This window comes from Gopherus flavomarginatus, chromosome 3 (genome assembly GCF_025201925.1).
Source record: "Gopherus flavomarginatus isolate rGopFla2 chromosome 3, rGopFla2.mat.asm, whole genome shotgun sequence".
NCBI classification, from domain to species: Eukaryota; Metazoa; Chordata; order Testudines; family Testudinidae; genus Gopherus; species Gopherus flavomarginatus.
In genome coordinates this window covers 241,509,880-241,531,996 of record NC_066619.1, presented here as the reverse complement: position 1 = coordinate 241,531,996, position 22,117 = coordinate 241,509,880, and the positions used below count along the sequence as shown (strand labels likewise).

Sequence of the window (22,117 nt, the reverse complement as noted above, 5' to 3'; positions counted from 1 at the left end):
AAAAAGTTTATTAGTTATAAATGTATTTCACTGTGTCCCCTAGTTCTTGTATTATAAGAGAGGCAAATAGGAGAACCCAATTTACTTCTTAGTAACATTTATTATTTTCATTATTCATCTCCTCGCTAAACTAAATAATCTAGCCTGCTTCTTGCTTACATATATATACCTGCCACTGGAAATTTCCACTACATGCATCCGACGAAGTGGGTATTCACCCACGAAAGCTCATGCTCCAAAATGTCTGTTAGTCTATAATGTGCCACAGGACTCTTTGCTGCTAAATAATTCTACTATTCCCAGTTTCAACACACATGAAAGTCTTTTCATGTCCTCAGTAATTTTCATCACCCATTTCTGGGCCACTTATTCCTTTTTGAGATGGGTGACTGGAATTGATTTTTATATATTCTTTATAATTGGAGATATACCAATCTCCTAGAACTGGAAGGGACTGTGAAAGGTCATCAAGTCCAGCCCCCTGCCTTCACTAGCAGGACCAATTTTTGCCCCAGATCCCTAAGTGGCCCCCTCCAGGACTGAACACACAAACCTGGGTTTAGCAGGCCAATGCTCAAACCACTGAGCTATCCCTCCCCCCCAAATCACTTAGTGATCACACTATTCAATGTGTCTCATTGGCTTTCTGCTTACTAAATAACTTTACATTACTGTTTTTTGTAGGTAAATGATGGTGTGCATGAGATCCCAAATTTTCCACCAACCATTAAAGGCATTCTGTGGGAAAATTGGCCAATAGATAAAGGTGTATTTGCTGCTTACGATGATGATAAAGTGTATACTTATGTCTTCCATAAGAATACCATACAAGGTACTGTAAATACTTTAGTTAATCTTATTAGCTATCTGACATTTCATGGCAATTAAAGTTAGAACATGTTACACAATAATATTAAATATTGCCTTTTAATTCGTATTTTCATGTGAATTTGCTGCATGTGAATAATAGTACTGCTACTGGTAAGTATTGCCAGCCACAGAGCAGACAGATACTGTGCAAGTTTCTGCACACAGCTCCCACAAGGCATTTAAATCCTAATTTGCAGATTTCCTACTACTCTGGTCCATGGCCTTTAACCTGCCAGTTGTGTTGAATATTTGTGAGAAATGTCTGCTGGGAACAGGATCACAAAACTCATGTTCAGTTTTAACCAGAATTTTAATCTAGGTCATCTAATGCAGTGGTTCTCAACCAAGGGTATGTGTACTTTTGGGGGTACCCAGAGATATTCCGGGGGGTACATCAACTCATCTAGATATTTGCCTAGTTTTACAGCTGGCTACATAAAAAGCACTAGTGATGCCAGTACAACCTAAAATTTCATAAAATGACTTGTTTATACTACTCTGCAATACACTGAAATGTAAGTATAATATTTATATTCCAATTGATATATTTTATCATTATATGGTAAAAATGAGAAAGTAAGCAATTTTTCAGTAATAGTACACTGGAGAATTTGAAAGTAGTGTCTGTTAGTCCGTGCATGTGCCCTGACTCACCACCTGGTTTCATCTAAGGTGATAAAGAGGGGGGCATACCAATCATGTCTCCAGTTCCTTCTCATTGCAACATGGTCTGGGTCAGAACTATTAGTGTCTTCCTGCATGTGACCCACAAAAGAACAAAGTTGTATATAGTTAGCTTTTTACTGATTTTCACTTTTTTTTTTCTTTTTTCTGTTTTTAGATAGGTGAGCAGTTTTTAGAGTAGAATAGGTAGTTTGTGGGTTTGTTTTTTGGTAAACTTCCCCACCCCCACCCATATCCACACATGGGTACTACACTATACCAAAGACCCCAGGCTTTAAAATCTGCCCCTTCTGCCTTGCATTCCTTCTCGGTCAGCGATGAACATCAACCCTACGCTACTGCTTGGAGAAGGCCACATCATAGAATTGTAGGACTAGAAGTGACCCCGAGAGGTCATCTAGTCCAGTCCCCTTCACTCATGGTAGGACTGAGTATTATCTAGGTCATTCCTGACAGGTGCTCGTATAACCTGCTCTTAAAAATCTCCAGTGATGGAGATTCCACAGCCTCCTTGGGCAATTTATTCCAGTGCTTAACTACTCTGACAGTTAGGAATTTTTTCCTAATGAACAACTTAAATCGCCCTTACTGCAATTTAAGCCCATTGCTTCTTGTCCTATCCTCAGAGGTTAAGGAGACCAATTTTTCTCTCTCCTCCTTTTAACAATCTTTTATGTACTTGAAAGCTGTTATCATGTCCCTTCTACAGTCTTCCCTTCTACAGACTAAACAACCCAATTTTTTCAGTCTTCCCTCATACATCATGTTTTCTAGACCTTTACTTATTTTTGTTGCTCTTGTGTGGACTTTCTCCAATTTGTTCACGTCTTTCCTGAAATGTAGTGCTCAAAACTGAACACAGTACTCCAGTTGAGACCTAATCAGTACTGAGTAGAGCAGAAGAATTACTTTTTGTCTTCCTTACTACACTCCGGCTAATACACCTCAGAATGGTGTTTACTTTTTTTGCAACAGTGTGATGTTGTTGACTAATATTTAGCTTGTGATATACTATGACCCCCAGATTACTTTTACTTTCTGCAATACTACTTCCTAGGCAGTCATTTCCCATTTTATGTGAGCGCAACTGATTGTTCCTTCGTAAGTGGAATACTTTTCATTTGTCCTTATTGAATTTCATCTTATTTACTTCAGGCCATTTCTCATTTCTTATTCTCATTTTGAATTTTAATCCTATCTTCCAAAGCACTTGGAGACTCTCCCAGCTTGATATCATCCACAGATTTTATAAGTGTACTCTCTATGCCATTATCTAAATCATTGATGAAGATACTGAACAGAACTAGACCCAGAACTGATCCCTGTGGGACCCCACTCTTTATGCTCTTCCAGCTTGACACTGAACCACTGATTACTCTCTGGGAACGGTTTTCCAACCAGTTATGCACCAACCTTATAGCAGCTCCATGTAGGTAGTATTTCCCTAGTTTTTTTTTTATGAGAAGGTCATGTAAGATGGTATCAAAAGCCTTACTAAAGTCAAGAAATATCACATCTGGCACTTCCCCCATATCCACAAGGCTTATTACCCTGTCATAGAAAGCTATTAGGTTAATTTGACACAATTTGTTCTTGACAGATTCATTCTGATGGTTACTTATCACCCTATTATCTTCTAGGTGTTTGCAAATTAATTGCTTAATTATTTGCTCCATTATCTTTTCGGGTACAGAAGTTAAGCTGGCTGATCTGTAATTCTCCAGGTTGTCATTATTTCTCTGTTTATAGATTGGCACTATATTTGCCCTTTTCCCAATCCTCTGGAATCTCTCCCATCTTTCATGACTTTTCAAAGATAATTGCTAAAGGCTCAGATATCTGCTCAGTCAGCTCCTCGAGTATTCTAGGATATATTTCATCAGACCCTGGTGACATGAAGATATCTAACTTGTCTAACTAATTTTTAACTTGTTCTTTCCCTATTTTAACCTCTGATCCTACCTCATTTTCGCTGGCATTCACTATGTTGGATGTCTAATTGCTACCAGATTTCTTTGGTGAAAACTGAAACAAGAGAGTCATTTAGCATGTCTGCCATTTTCACATGTTCTGTTACTGTTTTTCCTCCCTCATTGAGTAATGAGCCTACCTTGATCTTGTTCTTTCTCATGTTAGTAATGTATTTGTAGAATGTTTTTTGTTACCCTTTATGTCTCTAGCTAGTTTAATCTCATTTTGTGCCTTGACCTTTCTAGTTTTGTCCCTGTTATTTGTTTATGTTCATGCTTTGTCATTTGACCTACTTTCCACCTTTTTTTGAGTTTGAAGATTTTCTGGTTAAGACAGGTTGCCTCTCACCATACTTCCTATCTTTCCTACACAATGGGATAGTTTGAGCTCATGCCCATAATAATGTCTCTTTAAAAAACTGACAACTCCGTTGAACTGTTTTTCCCCTTAGACTTGCTTTCCATGGGATCTTACTTGCCACTCCCTGAGTTTACTAATGTCTGTCTTCTTGAAATCCATTATCTTTGTGTTGTTTTCCCTATTACCATTCCTTAGAATCATGAACTCTTAACATTTCATGATCACTTTCACCTAAGCGGCCTTCCACTTTCAAATTCTCAACCAGTTCCTCCATATTTGTCAAAATCAAATCTAGAACAACCTCTCCCCTAGTAGTTTTCTCCACCTTCTGAAATAAAATATTTCCTCCAATACATTCCAAGAACTTGCTGGATAATCTGTGCCCTGCTATATTATTTTTCCCAACAAATGTCTGGGTAGTTTAAGTCCCCCATCACCACTGCTTCCTGTGCTTTGGGTGATTTTATTAGTTGTTTAAAAAAAGTCTCATCCATGTCTTCTTCTTGATAACATGGTCTGTAGCAGACTCCTACCATGACATCACCCTTGTTTTTTACCCCTTTTATCCTTATCCAGAGACTTTCAACAACATTTTAATATGTTTAATATAGGAGGGGAGCGATAGCTCAGTGGCTTGAGCATTGGCTTGCTAAACCCAAGGTTGTGAGTTCAATTCTTGAGGGGGACCATTTAGCAATCTGGGGCAAAATCAGTACTTGGTCTTGTTAGTGAAGGCAGGGCACTGGACTCAATGACCTTTCAGGGTCCCTTCCAGTTCTACAAGATGGGTATCTCTCCATATATTATATTTATAACACTACCTACCTTTTTCCCCTGCCTGTTCTTCCTAAGCAAGCTGTACCCTTCTATACCAATATTCTAGTCATGCATATTATCCCATCAGGTCTCTGTGATGCTAACTATGTCATAGTTGTGTTTAACAACTAGCATTTCAAGTTCTTCCTGCTTATACCCCATACTACTTGCTTTAGTGTATACATGTAAAATACTGATTTGATTTCCACCCATGTTCTCTCTTGTCTCTCCCTTGTCCCTGCTATAACAGCCCATGCTCCCCAAGATTCCAAACCATCTCCCAGGTATCCATGTGTTTGACATCCAGGTTGTAATTACTTATTTTTTATGGGTCCCTATTATTCTGTCAGAAGCAATTTGTTTTGCCTACTTCCCCTTTTCCTCCTAAACAGAGTGCCCAAAAGCACTTCCCCTACAGTTTCTATAGGAACATATTAGCTGCTGGTCAAAGTCTCAGTGACTTTTCGTTTCCTATTGGCTTAGAAATCACAAATTAAAGACCCAGAGACTGTTAGCCTGGCAGAGTACAGGATATGGGCCATGGTCTCTAGTACATGTGGAGAGTAGGGAGGGAGAAGACTGAGTTTTCAGTACTTTCTGGTAAGTAAAGTTTTGTTTTGTTTTGTTGGTTTTTTTTTTTCTTTCGATGCTCCTTATGGATGTGCAAATGTACATTCTGTAGTATGTACCTTACTGAGTTGGGGTGTTTGTGACTGTGCTAAATGTATTAATAAACTGTGTGGATTCATCACAGCTCCTAGAGTTTTCACCAAGGTTTTCTCCATTGTAGCAACCCAAATCAGGAGTTATGGGGTCGTCATATTCCCATATCTCAATGACTGGCTTCTAGCAGCATGGTCCAGACATGAAGCCCAGGTTTTAACCTCCATGTTGATCATCCTCCTTTGTTCTCTCTGGGTCAATATCAGTGCCAAAAATCAACCTTAAACCCAATGCAATGGCTAGACTTTTTAGGGCCACTATCAATTCAGTCTCTGCATAAGCCTACCTACCAAGAACTCATAACTCATATAGTCAACAGTACTTCAGTCACAGCCAGGACTTTCCTATCCTTCCTGGGACACATGGCCTTATGCACATAAATCTGCATCTTCGCTGCCTTCAGATGTGGCTCCAGTTGATTTACTCACCCAACCATCATGCCATGGACCGCATGCTCACAGTCCTCCCACACACACTCACACATAGTAATCTCATCCCTTCCCTGGTAGAGGGAACACGCAGGGTTCCCTTCCCACCCTCGCTTCCCACACAAGATAGTTATCACTGATGCATTCCTTGTAGGCTGGGGAGCGTACATGGGTGAATACATGACACAGGAAACATGGACTCTTTGGGAGTCTAGAATGCATATCAACATTCTGGAGCTCTGAGCTGTAAGGATGGCATGTAGGCCTTTCTCCTGCTCATCTGTTCCAATCAGATTCTCATAATGTTGGACAACACCACGACTCTTTGCAACAAATGGTGGCACGAGGTCAATGACTCTGTGCTCCGAAGCAGTCACCCTTTGGAACCGGTGCATCACCCACCAGATCATCTTATCTGCAGCCTATCTCCCAGGAACACACAATGTGATTGCAGACTTGCTCAGCACACAGTTCATGATTGACCACGAGTAGGAACTCCATGACACCATGGTACAGGACATCATCAACAAGTGGGGAACTCTGACCAGAGATCTCTTCACATCCCCAGTGAATAGAGAATGCAGCCCATATTGCTCCAGAGGAGGTCTGAAGCTCTGAGTGATGCTTTCATCATCTCCTCATTGGACCAACTCAATTACGCCTTCCCTCCTCTTTCAAGTCCTACCATGAGTACTACACAAGATCAGACAAGACAGAGCGACAGTGATCCTGATCATCCCTTCCTGGCCCAGACAGTTTTGTTTTCCCAACCTCCTTCGTATGTCTACCTGTCCCCCAATTCCCAGCCCTGCTTTCCCCAATCTCCTGATGCAGTACAATGGTGGCATCAACCATCACAATCCACATGCATTTCACCTCAGAGCAGGGTATTTGGATGTGCATATTCTTTAGAAGGGGTGTGTTCATAAGACATGCAAAACATCCTCTTCAGCAGCAGGAAGGAATCCGCTAGGAGTTGTTACTGAGCCAAGTGGAAATGCTTCACCTCCTGGGCAGAGTGCAAGGGATTCCCCACCTCCGGAACTACCTACTATCCTTAAAGGCATCAGGGCTCGCCCTCGCTCTCTTAAGGTCTACCTAGCAGCAGTTAGTGCCTTTTACCCCCCACCCCATGGAAGAACACTCTGTCTTTACCCACCTGTAGACATCCGGACTCACCCCTGCTGCGCCTCCTGCTGGTTACTTCTGGGAATTAGCTCAGTTCCAGCTCCGGAGTGCCCTCTGCAGGCCGGTGATCCACCTGTCCTCTGGCCCTGTGTCCCTCCCTGGACCTGGTGCCCTTTTATGTGGAGTGCTGCCCCCAAGCAGTCACCCCTTTCTCTGAGGGTTTCCCCTTCCCAGGGGACCTCCACCCTCTATCCCCACTTTGCCTCAGAATATGGCTACTGCCCAGTCTCCATCTCGCCCCCGTTCACTGGGGCAGACTGCAGTATCAGCCACTCATCATAGGCAACAGGGTTTGGATCTGCTGTCCTAGCCTACCCCTGGGCTGCCCTCTGCAACCCCCAGTACCTTTTAACCTAATGCTAGGCCTCAGCCTGGGGCTTTCTAGGCTAGAGCTCCCCCGCTACTCAGCCTGTCCTCAGCCCTGCTCCCCTCAGGTACTTTGTCTCTAGCTCCTGGCAGCCAGGCCCATCTCCCTCTACAGCTAGATAGAGACTGACTGCTTCTAGCTCCTCTGGCCGCCTTATGAGGACCCGTTGCTCTGTTTGGGGCGTGGCCCCAGCTGCAGCCACTTCCCCAATCAGCCCAGCCTAAAGGCTGCTTTCTCCAGCCACAGCCCCTTCCCAGGACTGTTTTTAACCCCTTCAGGGCAGGTGCAGGCGTCCACTCTGCTACACCACCATTGACTGCTAGGTTTTGGAAAGGCCTCATCAGAACCTTCCCACCTGTACAACCCATCACTCCCCAGTGGGACCTCAACCTGGTTTTATCCATACTAACAAAACCGCCCTTTGAACTGCTGGCATCATGTTCTATGTCCCGCTCCATGAAGGTCGCCTTCCTCATTGCTGTCACTTCAGCAAGAAGGGTCAGTAAGCTTGGGGCCATGATGACGAACCCTCCTTTCATCATTTTCTATAAAGATAGTCTCCTTACATCTGCATCCCAAAATTTTGCTAATGGTTATTTCCCAGTTTCACGTTAATCGATCCATTTACTTATCTGCTTTCTTCCTGAAACCACATGACTCTGAAGAGGAACTGCAACTCCACTCCCTCAATGTCCTTTGGGCCTTGGCCTTCTGCCTACAGAGGCCAAGACCAATCAGGAAAACCACCAGATTGATTGTTGCAATAGCTGAAACAGTTAAGAGGCAGGCAATCTCTACACAGCTAATCTCCAAGTGGATTTTGGGATGCATTACACTATGATATCAATTTTCTGTCCTCCCATTACCCTTAGGGGTCTAGGCCATTCTGTGGGAGCCCAGGCTTCACCCATGGCTTGCCTCCACCATGTGCTGATTTGGGATATATGTAGAGTAGCCACATGGAATTCAGTACACATCTTTGCACCATTATGCCTTGGTGAAGGACTCAGTGACAGATGCCGCCTTCAGGGCGTGGCTGTCCTCTGCTTATCTCCTTCCATCTGCATCTTCGCACCCTCCTCTGACTTAGGTACCATGTGTTAGTCACCCTTAATGGAATACAATAGGGCTTATCACTTCAAGAAGAGGAGTTTACTGACCTTTTAACTGGAGGTTCTTCGAAATGCGTGGCCCCTATCTCTATTCCACTTCCCACCCTCCTTGCCTTCTGCTGCAGATTTGCTGGATTTGCAGTGGAAAAGGAACTGGAGTTGTCTGTCCCGCCTTTTATCTCTTCAGAAAAAAACATGAGACAAGTCAGGGCACATGTGCAGATCGATGAACAGTACTTTCTAATTCTCCACTCCAGACCCATGGTGTGCATATGTGTAAACCGTCAGTGGAATACAGATAGAGATCACACATCTCAAAGAACCTCCAGTTACAGGTAATCTCCTCTTTTCTATCTTACTATCTATCCCTTTCCTAATATTCGGTTAGCTTTTTCGACTGCCGCTACACATTTAGCAGCTGTTTTCAGAGAACTATCCACAATGACACCAAGATCTCTTTCTTGAATTTGCTCCATTATCTTTTCGGGTACAGAAGTTAAGCTTGCTACATCGTTTTATATGTAGAATTGAGAGTGTTTTCCAATGTGCGTTATTTCACACTTATCAACATTGAATTTCATTTGTCATTTTGTTGCCCAGTTACCCAGATTAATGAGATCCCTTTTTAACTCTTCGCAGTCAGCTTTGGAGGTTACTGTGCTGAGAAATTTGGTATTGTCTGCAAATTGTGCCCTTTTCCAGATCATTTATGAATATGTTGAACAGCACAGGTTGCCATACAGATCTTTCAGGTACCCCACTATTTACCCCTTTCCACTGTGAAACTAGACCATTCCTACATTTTATTTCCTGTATCTAACCAGTTACTGATTCATGAGAGAACCTTACCTCTTATCCCATGATAGTTTATTTTGCATAAGAACCTTTAGGAGCTTAAGTTTTAAGCTTAAGAGCTTAAGGTTTGGGACCTAGGTAAAGGCTTTCTGAAAGTCCAAGTATACAATATCGACTGGATCACCCTTGTCAACACACTTGTTGACACCCTCAAAGAATTCTAATAGATTGGTGAGGCATGATGTTCCTTTGCAAAAGCTAGGATGATTCTTCCCCAACATATTGTGTTAATCTATGTATCTGATAGTTCTGTTCTTTACTATAGTTTCAACCAATCTGCCTGATATTGAAGTTAGTCTTACCAGCCTGTAATTGCTAGGAGCCTTTTTTGAAAATTTGCATTGTATTAGCTGTCCTCCAATGATCTGTTACAGAGACTGATTTAAGCAATAGGTTACATACCGTAGTTAGTAGTTCTGCAATTTCATATTTTGGAGTTCCTTCATAACTTTTGAGTGAATACTGTCTGGTCCTACTGACTTATTACTGTTTAATTTATCAGTTTGTTCCAAAACCACCTCTATTGACATTTCAGTCTGGGACAGTTCCTCAAACTTGTCACTTAACAAGACTCAGGTGTGGGAATTTCCCTCACATCCTCTGCAGTGAAGACCAATGCAGCGAATTCATTTAGGTTCTCTGCAGTGGACTAGTCATTCTTGAATGCTCCTTCAGCACCTCTGTCATCCACTGATTGTTTGGCAGGCTTCCTGCTTCTGAAGTACTTTAAAAAAAATTTGCTCTTTTTGTGTCTTTTGCTAGTTGTTCTTCAAATTCTTTTTTGACATATACTTTGACACTAGGTACATACAGTAGATTATGAATGCCAAACAGGAGACCTTTAATTAGTCAGACTGGTCCAGGTGTAGTGCTGCTGCTATGCCAAAGGATAAAAGAACAAAGCTGTTGGTATTTTCAGAATAAGATTCCTTCACTCTTACATTTCTTAACTGTTCACAACTGCAACTGATTGCTAAACATGTCATAATGTAGGAGCATTTTAAATAACCTTTTTTTTCTGTTCTCCTAATACAGGGTCCAAGGTTATTTTGGCAGGTGGTACCAAGGTTCCATTTTCCCACAAACCATTTCTTTTGTATAATGGAGAATTAACCTGTCAGACTCAGAGTGGGAAAACAAACAATATCTATCTTAGTACTCATAGTTTCCTTGGCATTGTGAAAGACACCGGATTTAATGAGCTGAAACAAATACTTACTCAGACTTTAATGCTGAAAAGGTAAGTCTGCTTTTTAATTGTATTGGGTTAATCATTTCCTTCAGTGATTGAAGCACACAGTACAGCATACATTGGTGTTCTAAAAATCTCTTGCTGAATATCGATAAAATTATATTGAACCTTCATTCTGTATAAGTGCTTAGTGTGTCTGGGTAGCCAAATAACAAATGACCCAATGATGCTTTTTCTCACTTGAATAAATTACTGTAGCTCTTACTTTACAGAGTATTCTGGGCTGCATGGTAGCTTCTGTCTCAAAACTCACTGAAAGTGTATGCCACCCACTCCTTCCATTCTTAGGGTACATCTATGCTACCCGCCGAATCGGTGGGTAGCGATCGATCTATGAGAGATCAATTTATCACGTGTAGTGTAGACGTGATAAATTGATCCCCGATCACTCTCCCGTCAACTGCTGAACTCCAGCTCGGTGAGAGGTGGAAGCAAAGTAGACGGGGGTTTTGCGACGTGCCGCAAGGACGCAAAGTAATTTTAATTCGATCTAAGATACGTCAACTTCAGCTATGCTATTCTCATAGCTGAAGTTGCGTATCTTGGATCGATTTTCCCGCCCCCTTCCCCCCCCACACAGTTTAGACCAGGCCTAAGGGAGCAAAAAACAGTACACTGGGAGGGTGTAGTGCAAGGTGAGAAGTAAGCCAGGGAAAGAAAGTATGTTTCTGAAGGAGAAAGGTGGGGCAATTTTGGTATAAACTGCAGGCCGGTGTATTCATGTGGCCCTGTTTTTTCCTGTCAGAGGGCTCCTAGCAATTTCCCCAAAACCTAGAAATTAGTCAGTCCCCAGTTTCCCTCTGCTTTGAGGTTAACTAGTTTTTGAGGTTTAAGAGAAAATGTTCTAAGAAAATACACATTGAATGCAACTGTTTGTTTTAGTTTTGTTTTTCACCCTGCATAGGTTTTCTGAAGCATGGGAGGTATGCAAACTTCTGAATGATCAATCTGGTTGGAATGAGCTGGCCAGAACTTGCCTACATCACATGGAATTGGAGTTTGCAATACGTGTTTATCGGACAGTTGGAAATGTTGGGATGGTGATGTCACTAGAGCAAATAAAGGTAACATTTAAAAGTAATTACCAAACATTTTTATAAAAAGATTAAGATTTTAAATGCACTTTGAAGATTGCTGGAATTCTGGTGTTGTGTGTTTATATTGAAGAAGAATTATTTTAGAGGTGTCAGTATCTTAGAGGGAGAGGAAGAGTATGTATTGAGAAACCAGAGCCATCTCTAGACAGCTTGCATATTCCAGAGTGTGTTAGTTGCTGGAATTCCTCCTTAATTAGTTGATTTGCATGCAGCACTGTAGTATTGCATGTACTGTACATATACTATGCTTTGTAACCTATCGTTTAAATCAGCTTCTGTACCAGATGACTGGAGGATAGCTAATGTGATGCCAATTCCCTGGGCCACTTTCCCACAGCAGCCCCCACTCAATATCAACAGTTTCAAGCAGAGTGCCTCAAGGGTCAGTCCTGGGGCTGGTTTTGTTCAATATCTTAATTAATGATCTGGAGGATGGCGTGGACTGCACTCTCAGCAAGTTTGCAGATGACACTAAACTGGGAGGAGTGGTAGATACGCTGGAGGGTAGGGATAGGATACACAGAGACCTAGACAAATTAGAGAACTGGGCCAAAAGAAACCTGATGTGGTTCAATAAGGACAAATGCAGAGTCCTGCACTTAGAACGGAAGAATCCCATTCACTATTACAGACTAGGGACCGAATGGCTAGGAAGCCGTTCTGCAGAAAAGGACCTAGGGGTTACAGTGGACGAGAAGCTGGATATGAGTCAACAGTGTGCCCTTGTTGCCAAGAAGACTAACGGCATTTTAGGCTGTATAAGTAGGGGTATTGCCAGCAGATCGAGGGACGTGATCATTCCCCTCTATTCGACATTGGTGAGGCCTCATCTGGAGTACTGTGTCCAGTTTTGGGCCTCACACTACAAGAAGGATGTGGAAAAATTGGAAAGAGTCCAGCGGAGGGCAACAAAAATGATTAGGGGGATGGAGCACATGACCTGCGAGGCGAGGCTAAGGGAACAAACCCTCACAATTTGTTTAGTCTGCAGAAGAGAAGAATGAGGGGGGATTTGATAGCTGCTTTCAACTACCTGAAATGGGGTTCCAAAGCGGATGGATCTAGACTGTTCTCAGTGGTGGCAGATGACAAAACAAGGAGTAATGGTCTCAAGTTGCAGTGGGAGAAGTTTAGGTTGGATATTAGGAAAACTTTTTCACTAGGAGGGTGGTGAAGCACTGGAATGGGTTACCTAGGGAGGTGGTGGAATCTCCTTCCTTAGAGGTTTTTAAGGTCAGGCTTGACAGAGCCCTGGCTGGGATGATTTAGTTGGGAATTTGGTCCTGCTTTGAGCAGGGGGTTGGACTAGATGACCTCCTAAGATCCCTTCCAACCCTGATATTCTAAGATTCTATTTCCAAAAAGTCTCCTCACCTCCATTGTTGGCTTATGATGAAAATGGCAGAATAAGCTGTGACCCTTGCATCTAGAGAGAGAAGGGCTATGTGGAGGGTCACAGGGAGCCTCTGAGGCTAGCAAAAATCCGCCAGGAAACACAAGACCCACGGAGTCAAGGACAGAACTTTGTCACAATCGTTACAGACATACTTGCTGACCGGTATTTGAAATAAATGTCCAGAATAATTGAAATTGGTGCGATTATGTAGAGCAGGGATCGGCAACCTTTGCAGGCGGCTCGCAAGGGTAAGCACCCTGGCGGGCCGAGCCAGTTTGTTTAACTGCCACATGCGCAGGTTCGGCCAATCATGGCAACCACTGGCTGCGGTGCGCTGCTCCACGCCAACAGCGGCGGCAGGAAGCAGCAGCCAGCATATCCCTCGACCCGCGCCAGTTCCGGCAGCCCCCATTGGCCTGTAGCAGCGAACCACAGCCAATGGGAGCCGCGATCGGCTGAACCTGAGGACTCAGCAGGTAAACAAACCAGCCCGGCCCACCAGGGGGTTTATCCTGGCGAGCTGCGTGCCAAAGGTTGCCGATCCCTGATGTAGTGTTATTTTGACACACAAAATTTGAAGAATTTTACAGAATTTTAAAATATTGTGTGCAAAATTTTTAATTTTTGGTGCAGAATTTTTAATTTTTGGTGCAGAATGCCTCCAGGAGGAATATAATATTGCACAGTTTTAATGGTAATGGCATTCAAACATTTTTTCATTTAAAAACAATTAAAAAAATGTGTCACTTTGAATGCCTTGGCTGGTTTTGTGAAATGCAGAAACCTTAAAAAAAATTCTGATTTGTGTAAGTACTGGTATCCACTTCTGCAGCTCTTAATTACGTGCGGACTCCCATGAGCTTTACTGGAACTGTTCAAATGAGGGCTTTCAAACTGGGCCCTCACATTTTGCTGACTGCCATGTTGTGGGGTAGAATCTGCCCTTTCCTATTTGATGGCATCCTTACATGTACATTGAGAAATGTCCCATTTCTTGTGTAATGAGAGAGGTTTTAACAAATTATGTAACTGTGCATATGGTACAGCAAAAGTATGTGCCATGTTTTTTCTGGGTGACAAGTGTGACACATGCATAGACATGACTTGACAGGTGGATCTGTAGAATCTTTTTTAAAAATTAGTAATAGATGACAGAGTTTGTAATAGGGTCGTCTTCTGGACAGTTGTAGCACTCAGTATTTTTATTTACAGGGAATAGAAGACCACAACCTCTTAGCTGGACATCTTGCCATGTTTACTAATGACTTTAATTTGGCTCAGGATTTATATCTGGCATCCACCTGTCCTGTTGCTGCACTTGAGGTACCCAGTTAAGTTGCCTAAAACGTTGTCAAATGCTAATTGTTTTTCTTGCCAACCTAATATACGCTACTACAGGGGTCGGCAACCTTTCAGAAGTGGTGTGCCGAGTCTTCCTTTATTCACTCTAATTTAAGGTTTCATGTGCCAGTAATACATTTTAATGTTTTTAGAAGACCTCTTTCTATAAGTCTGTAATATATAACTAAACTATTGTTGTATGTAAATAAGGTTTTTAAAATGTTTAAGAAGCTTCATTTAAAATTAAATTAAAATGCAGAGCCCCCCAGACTGGTGGCCAGGACCCGCACAGTGTGAGTGCCACTGAAAATTAGCTCAAGGACTGCCTTCAGCACCCGTGCCATAGGTTGCTACCCCTGCGCTACTACCTGATTATTTTGCATGGTGATAATTCTGCTCAGTTTTGTAGTATTTCTAAACATTTTGAGTCATAATGATATGGGTCTGTCAATTGCTTAAGATAAGTATGTATTATGCCTCTTATTACAGTATCACCTTCTTGCTATCATCTGTCTCAAACTTTCTGTTGAATCCAGTCAAGATTCTAACATTGATCATTGTATTTATAATACTAGAAAATAATATAATGATTCAGTATTTGATGCTTACATCAGAAAATTTCCCCCCCTCCCCCCCAAAAAAAAAGCTGACTTCAAAGAATTTCTTTTGGTAATAGATGAGAAGAGATTTGCAGCACTGGGACAGCGCACTGCAGCTGGCTAAGCGTTTGGCCCCAGACCAGGTCCCATTCATATCAAAGGAGTATGCTATGCAGCTTGAATTCACGTATGTTCTCTTGTAAAAATGTAGTATTGTAATATTGAACTAGTACTCCTACTGAGTAGAAAAGTACTAGCAATGTCCTGAAAGCATTTCCACAAAGATCTTGATTTGTTTGAGCCTCTCCAGCTCATTGCAGTCCTATACAGAATCCCTGAGAGGTCCTGCAGCTGCTGTACCAGGGAAGTTGGGAGTATCCACAGAAAACTACTCTGGAGACATGGTTCACAAAAATAGCTGCTCATGATCGATTTAAGTGCCCATAAAAGAAAAAATGAAGTGCGCACCAACCGGCAAACCTTGCAATGCAAACAAAATAGACTGTTAACCAGAGGTTTAGTTGCAGAGTAGTGTCAGTTTGGAGTAGCTTTCTCCTACCTACCATCTTTTATCTCCACTGCTGAGAGTAGAAGACAGCTTGGTATTTAAATGCCCAGGCCTCTCCTTCCCAGGTCACGCTGGGTCATCCTATCTCCTGCATATTTGTGAAAAAGGAGAGCCAGACTTCCAGGTCAGCAGTCTAGTAGAGACAAGGAGTCTACCCTATTCCCCTTGTCTTTCAAACCTAACTATTTGGCTGCCCCTACCAGGTTGATATCATGTTCCCTTTGGCTGCCAAATCAAGATAGGGGATCATGGCTGCTTCAAGTATGGACCCATGATTAGCCACTGAGCAGGCTTAATCTGGTAAAGTAAGTGAGATTTATGGGAAAACAGTGGCTGAGAGATTGCTTCTTGCGGTACCAGGTTTCTACGCTACTAAAGAGATCATACAAAGGAGCTCCTTAGAAGTCAAATTCAGCCTCATCACCAATGACTTTCGAGCTTTAGAAGGCTCACTTCCTAGGGCCCATAGAAGATTTTGGCACAACAACCATAAATCCTGACATAGGCCTTATTTCCATGCAAATATGCACTGATATCACTAAATCATTTTTAATTCACACCTTTTGTTGTTTTGGAACAAATCTGGGAACCCTCTTATTTTGGAATAAAAATGTCCTATTTCTGTTTTGTTTAAGTCGGTAAATAAATCATTCAGTCAACATTAGTGGTATCAAAATAGGACACTTCTTTCAGAAATCAGCTTCTGTTGCTTGTTGAGCTCAAGGTGCAAAGGCCTAGAAGTGATACAGGAAAGAGGCTTCTCCAAGAGACAGATGTGCAAACTCACTGCTTAGTCTTCTTGGAACATGAAGGGACATGACACACATGCTTAATTCCACCCTTTGTATCGGAGCCACAGAGTCCTGATGAGCCATAATTAAAAGGTTCAAGGCCAATAGGGTCAAAGTGAAAACGAAATATGCCATGGCACAAACTACATAACACTTACTAACTAACAATAATACAATTGAAGTCTAGAAATTAAGGGAGTTTTGGATCAAAATCCCCCAAATCACCCTGTATACTGAGAGAAGATACCTGCAAGTGGCCACAGAAAAGAGGGAACTGAGACATTTGTGACCATATGTCACTTTTGTAACCTTACTCTGAATGTTTGGAGCCGAGGAAAAGGTGCTCATGCAGCTCCAACAGGGGCTGCTTTCTAGAAGGTTCCCAAAGGAAATGCAGCAGCACTAGGGGTGCCCATCACACAAAATGGGAATATGCAGTGGCCACCTGAAAAAATAATTGCAATTTATGTTAAATGCTGCAAAAATGTGATCACAGGATTAACTGTTTTAATAAGACTCTATTAGCTGACAAATAAATGGAATGGATATCCTAAGTATGCAGGTTTAATATCTCTGCAGTTGTTGTTCCTATTAATTTACATTATTAACATAAATTATTTTATTTTAGGGGTGATTATGTGAATGCTTTGGCGCACTATGAGAAGGGAATCACAAAGGACAATAAGGTAACACTCTTCAATGTTGGCGGCATACAAGTAATTATATATTATACACTGAATCCTTCTGTTCCAGTATACTTAAATACAGGATTTTGTATTCTTCTGTAAATGATATGACTCTCTTCCTTTTCGAAGAACAATATTGATATTATGTTGGTCTTTTCTGTCATTTTATACACAGAGAAAAATGGCTTGCTTGATGTAAAACAGTAGTTTATTAATATCTATTGCATTAAGATTGTAGTATGGAAATTATTGTTATCATTTGAACAATTTCACAATATTTATATAAATATTAAGGGGGACAGTGCCAAAATAATAATAGATCTCTGCTCTTTTGGTGAAGTCAATTGTTCAGTAAAGAAAAAAAATGAATAGTCAGATTTTTCCAAGACAAGAAATAGAAATGCTTCCTTGTATATTTTAAAACCAAATGTGTGAATTGGGGGCTAGTACTTTGAGAGAAGTCCAATTAGAAGCAAGTAATTTCTCCTTCTGTCTTTTTCTGTACATGTGTTTTGGTGTTTTTGTTCTGTTTCTTTGTCTCTTTTTGAAACTTACCTTTGTCCCGTATGCCTGACCTACTCAGTTATTTCAAAAAATAGAATGTAGTATGAAAGACTAGATGGAACTTCACCAGAAAGTTACCTAAATGTGGCCAGCAAGGAAAACTTAGGCTTTTCCACAATTAATGGTGCCATTATTTAATCATAAATACTGACTGTTGCCTTTTCAAACTCTGGTTTAAATTTTTTAGACAAGAACAGTTTTACCCGAGGTCAGGTCGTTTCTGGTTGATGCATTTCACTGTTGTTGCAATGATTGCAACGGCTTCTGTAAAACCAATACTTTTTGCACTGAAAATATAGTTATCACATTACTTTTGATTGCCAGTACCAGGAACATGATGAAGCTTGCCTAGCTGGAGTGGCTCAGATGTCCATTCGAATGGGAGACATTCGTCGAGGGGTTAATCACGCCATTAAACATCCTAGCAGGCTACTAAAGAGAGACTGTGGAGCCATTCTGGAGAGTATGAAGGTATCCGTAGTATTAGAGAGAGCATTAATAACATGATGAATTCACAGTCTACAAATAAATTAAAATTTTGTATAATTTTCATTATTGTAGCAATTTTCAGAAGCCGCCCAGCTATATGAAAAGGGGCAATATTACGACAAAGCAGCATCAGTATATATCCGCTGTAAAAATTGGTAAGTGCAGCTTTAGTGCAGATTTACGTTCCTTGAAAAATAGGTTATATTGTAGTGCCCTTTGAAAAGGAATAGAAGTCCCTGATCATCTTGATTAATCAGACACATAGTTCACATGACAGTCTACTGACTCTTTTCCTGGGAACTAAATCAAGTATGATTTACATTCTGAATCTTCAGAAACACAGGTTGTTGTAAATCAAAACTTCTAGTGCTAATGAAGCCAATTCAATCAGGATGGATGTGGCCCATTCCCAGCAGTCAACAAGAAGGTGTGAGTATCAGCAGAGGGAAAAAAAAAATGTGGTAGTGACTCAGCCACTCCCTGTCTTTATTTGGCCTAATTTGATGGTGTCAAGTTTGCATATTAATTCCAGTTCTGAATAAAGGCCTGAATGAAGACTAGGAGTGGCTGAGTTACTACAAAAATAATTTTCCCTCTGTTGATACTCACCTTCTTGTCAACTGTCGGGAATGGGCCACATCCCACCCTAATTGAATTGGCCTCGTTAGCACACACCACCCACTTGATAAGGCAACTCCCATCTTTTCATGTGCTGTATATTTATATGTGCCTACTGAATTTTTCACTCCAGGCATCTGATGAAGTGAGTTATAGCCCACAAAAGCTTATGCCCAAATAAATTTGTTAGTCTCTAAGGTGCCACAAGGACTCCTCATTGTTTTAGCATCATATGGCTGTTCAGCGTTGTTTTCAAAATGAACTGAGCCCTTGTCCAGTTCCTAGGGAGCAGGTGTTTACATAATAGAATTGCCACCATAATTGGACTCCTCTTAGCAATCCCTGCAGAGCAAACAATAATTGAATTGGTAGAATGACAGATGTACCTTTTCCTCATGAGCTGGTTCCTCCAGGTCAGAATTGAGACACATTGGAGTAGTACAGGGAAAGCTTGCATTGCTGTCATCAGTACTGTGCCTTTTCTGTGAATAAATGAGAGTATGGCAGAGTCCAGAGTGCTCTGTCTGGCACTCCTCACAAATAGAAACTACAGACCAGATCCACTGAAGTATTTAGGTATGTAAGTTCCACTGATTTCTAAATACCTAAATACCTGTGAAGATTGGGGCCTACAATCACATCCAAAATTAAAACAAGGAAGAAATGATATTCTAATTCTATAAGGCCCGTTTACATTGTCAGAGCAGCATAGCATGGCCCGAAAATGCACAGTAACCAATTACTAGTTTTTAGATGTGTAGCAAGTGCATATTTTTGAAAACTTTGAAGCTCTTTCAAAGCTTCTCTTGTATATAGCAGAAGACAGCATATTTGTAATGCAAAATATCGTGATTAATTTCCTTGTTCATTTAAATGAAAATGAGATCACCTTTACATACTAAATTTTTTTGTCTTAATTATTACTAAAGAATAAGATCATGCTGCTGGTTTTCATACTGCACATGTTTTGTAAGTCCCTTTTTCTTCTCTCTCGAGTATTTCTATAAATATCCATATACTTTATTTGGTTAAAACAAATTAAAAAGAAAGATCATCTTTGTTATTTGATTACTTTATTCTCTTTGTTTTCTAGGGCAAAGGTTGGTGAGCTTCTCCCTTGTGTATCATCTCCAAAGATTCACCTGCAGTACGCCAAGGCAAAAGAAGCAGATGGCAGGTAGTGTTTAATTTCCAGAATCAAATAGCCAAGGGTTTAAAGCTACAGAATGTTAATATTCACAGTTTTATTCATAAAAAAATTAGTATATCCAGTGACTACGTATTTGTGGAACAATATAAAAATTAAGTGTTATGCAAACATCTTGAAACTAGACAAAGATTATGTTGCTGATTAGGAAACAAATAGTTCTGATAGATTATCCTTGGGTTAAACTTTAAAAAGCTATTTTAAAAAAAGTAGCACTATAGCTGTTAAGTACTGTAGCTTTGTTCAGTGGTGGTGATGTGCTTAAGTTTATTTTTTTTCTAAAGACTCCTTCTGAGTTTTTATAAAAAGCTATGATTAGTCATCACAGTCTATGAAACAAACAGTTTTTACTTTTTAAAATAAATTACAGTAGCACTGTTTGTAATAATTGGGTCTCCAAATTTACCTTCATTGTGAACTCAACTGTAAGAAGCGAGTGAAGTTCATAAAATGTCACAATAACCTGTAACAATAAACATCAAACATCAATAAACATTGATGTGAAAAGGTGGAAAAGAGAGACAAAAAAGACTGTTGATATAATTCAAGGACTGTGTTAAACTCATGCCTGGTAAACAAGAAAATTGGTGTGTTGGAAATTAGGGCTAACTGATGATCAAAATATTGAGAGGATGGGCTTTTCTGCCCATCACTCCCCTTCTGAAGTCCTTAAAAGAGAAAACTTTCGGGGGAAATTCAGGTGGAAGAAGCTGTTTGCCAGCAACTGCTGCAGCAGGGTTTACCATCATGGCTGCTGCTGTCTCTTGCCACTGTGGGGCTCTCTTATCCTGATCCTGAGAATGATGCTGACCAGACTGGGCCAGAGAGGGGGATTCAGATGACATTACCACCTCCACCAGCTCCAGCTAAATTCAGAATGCTACCTGCGATGTGAGACTCTCCCTGTCTCTCACATGTGCGCGCTCACACACACTGTCTTTTTTCTTCAAATCCACCCTCCCCCACGCACATTTCTTCTCTTTCCTGTCCCTCTGCTTTTACCTTCGGTTTAATAAGAGCCTGGCTTAGCCAGGCAAGACTGTATTTGTAACATTGCTGTTACCCTGTGACCAGAAAGAGGTGATAAAAAGCAATGCCCTAAAGATGCTGGTACAAGTTTGCCAGATCTCGCAGTGACTATTAAGACAGTGAGCCATATCCCCTCTCTGCGCAGCAGTGTGGTTGCAGGTAGGAGTCAACACCGGACACACAAGCTGCATTTTCTATCTTCTCTGTTCTTTTCTCTTCCCACTTGTGAGTGTCTTGTGTTGTCTTCTAGGAAACAGAATTGGACTTTAACAGCAACAGCAACCACAACAGCTCAACTAATATCTTTTCATTTCCCCAAAAGGACAGTTATTACCAACATTATTATCACATAAGAGACTGTCAAACAAGTGGTTTTTTCCTTCTAAAAACTCTCTAGCTAAAGGCAAAGGAAACAAGGAATGTTGTTAAAATGAAAGCCTTAGGCCTGGTCTACACTACGCGTTTAAACCAAATTTAGCAGCGTCAAACCGATTTAACCCTGCACCCATCCGTACAACGAGGCCCTTTATATCGATTTCTGTACTCCACCCCGACGAGAGGAGTAGCGCTGAAATCGGTATTGCTATGTCAGATTAGGGTTAGTGTGGCCGCAAATCGACGGTATTGACCTCCAGGCGGTATCCTACAGTACACCATTGTGACCGCTCTGGAAAGCAATCTGAACTCGGATGCACTGGCCAGGTAGACAGGAAAAGCCCCATGAAATTTTGAATTTCATTTCCTGCTTGCCCAGTGTGGAGCTCTGATCAGCACGGGTGGCGATGCAGTCCCAAATCCAAAAAGAGCTCCAGCATGGACCTTACGGGAGATACTGGATCTGATCGCTGTATGGGGAGACAAATCTGTTCTATCACAGCTCCATTACAGAAGACGAAATGCCAAAGCATTTGAAAAAAATCTCCAGGCTATAATAGACAGAGTCCACAGCACAGTGCTGCGTGACAAGCGTAACGGAAAGCCAAAGAATCAAATGGACGCTCATGAAGGGAGGGACGGGGTACTGAGGACTCCAGCTATCCCACAGTCCCCGCAGTCTCCGAAAAGCATTTGCATTCTTGGCTGAGCTCCCAATGCCTGTAGGGTAA

At 41.4% G+C, this 22,117-nt stretch overlaps 1 protein-coding gene across 3 annotated transcripts in view; it reads left to right on the top strand.

Annotated features, from left to right (window-relative positions):
• The window catches only part of WDR19 (WD repeat domain 19), a 134,127-nt gene that overhangs the window by 54,469 nt on the left and 57,541 nt on the right, over window positions 1-22,117 (top strand). For all 3 annotated transcript variants that reach the window (XR_007773558.1, XM_050947369.1, XM_050947368.1), the window contains exons 16-24: window positions 685-832; window positions 10,410-10,614; window positions 11,531-11,690; window positions 14,332-14,442; window positions 15,137-15,246; window positions 17,047-17,104; window positions 17,993-18,139; window positions 18,230-18,312; window positions 19,869-19,952. Coding sequence is in view for 2 of the 3 variants with exons in the window: in XM_050947369.1 (XP_050803326.1) it covers window positions 685-832; window positions 10,410-10,614; window positions 11,531-11,690; window positions 14,332-14,442; window positions 15,137-15,246; window positions 17,047-17,104; window positions 17,993-18,139; window positions 18,230-18,312; window positions 19,869-19,952 (1,106 nt within the window). In the remaining variant the exon portion in view is untranslated. The remainder of the gene's footprint in view (window positions 1-684; window positions 833-10,409; window positions 10,615-11,530; window positions 11,691-14,331; window positions 14,443-15,136; window positions 15,247-17,046; window positions 17,105-17,992; window positions 18,140-18,229; window positions 18,313-19,868; window positions 19,953-22,117) is intronic.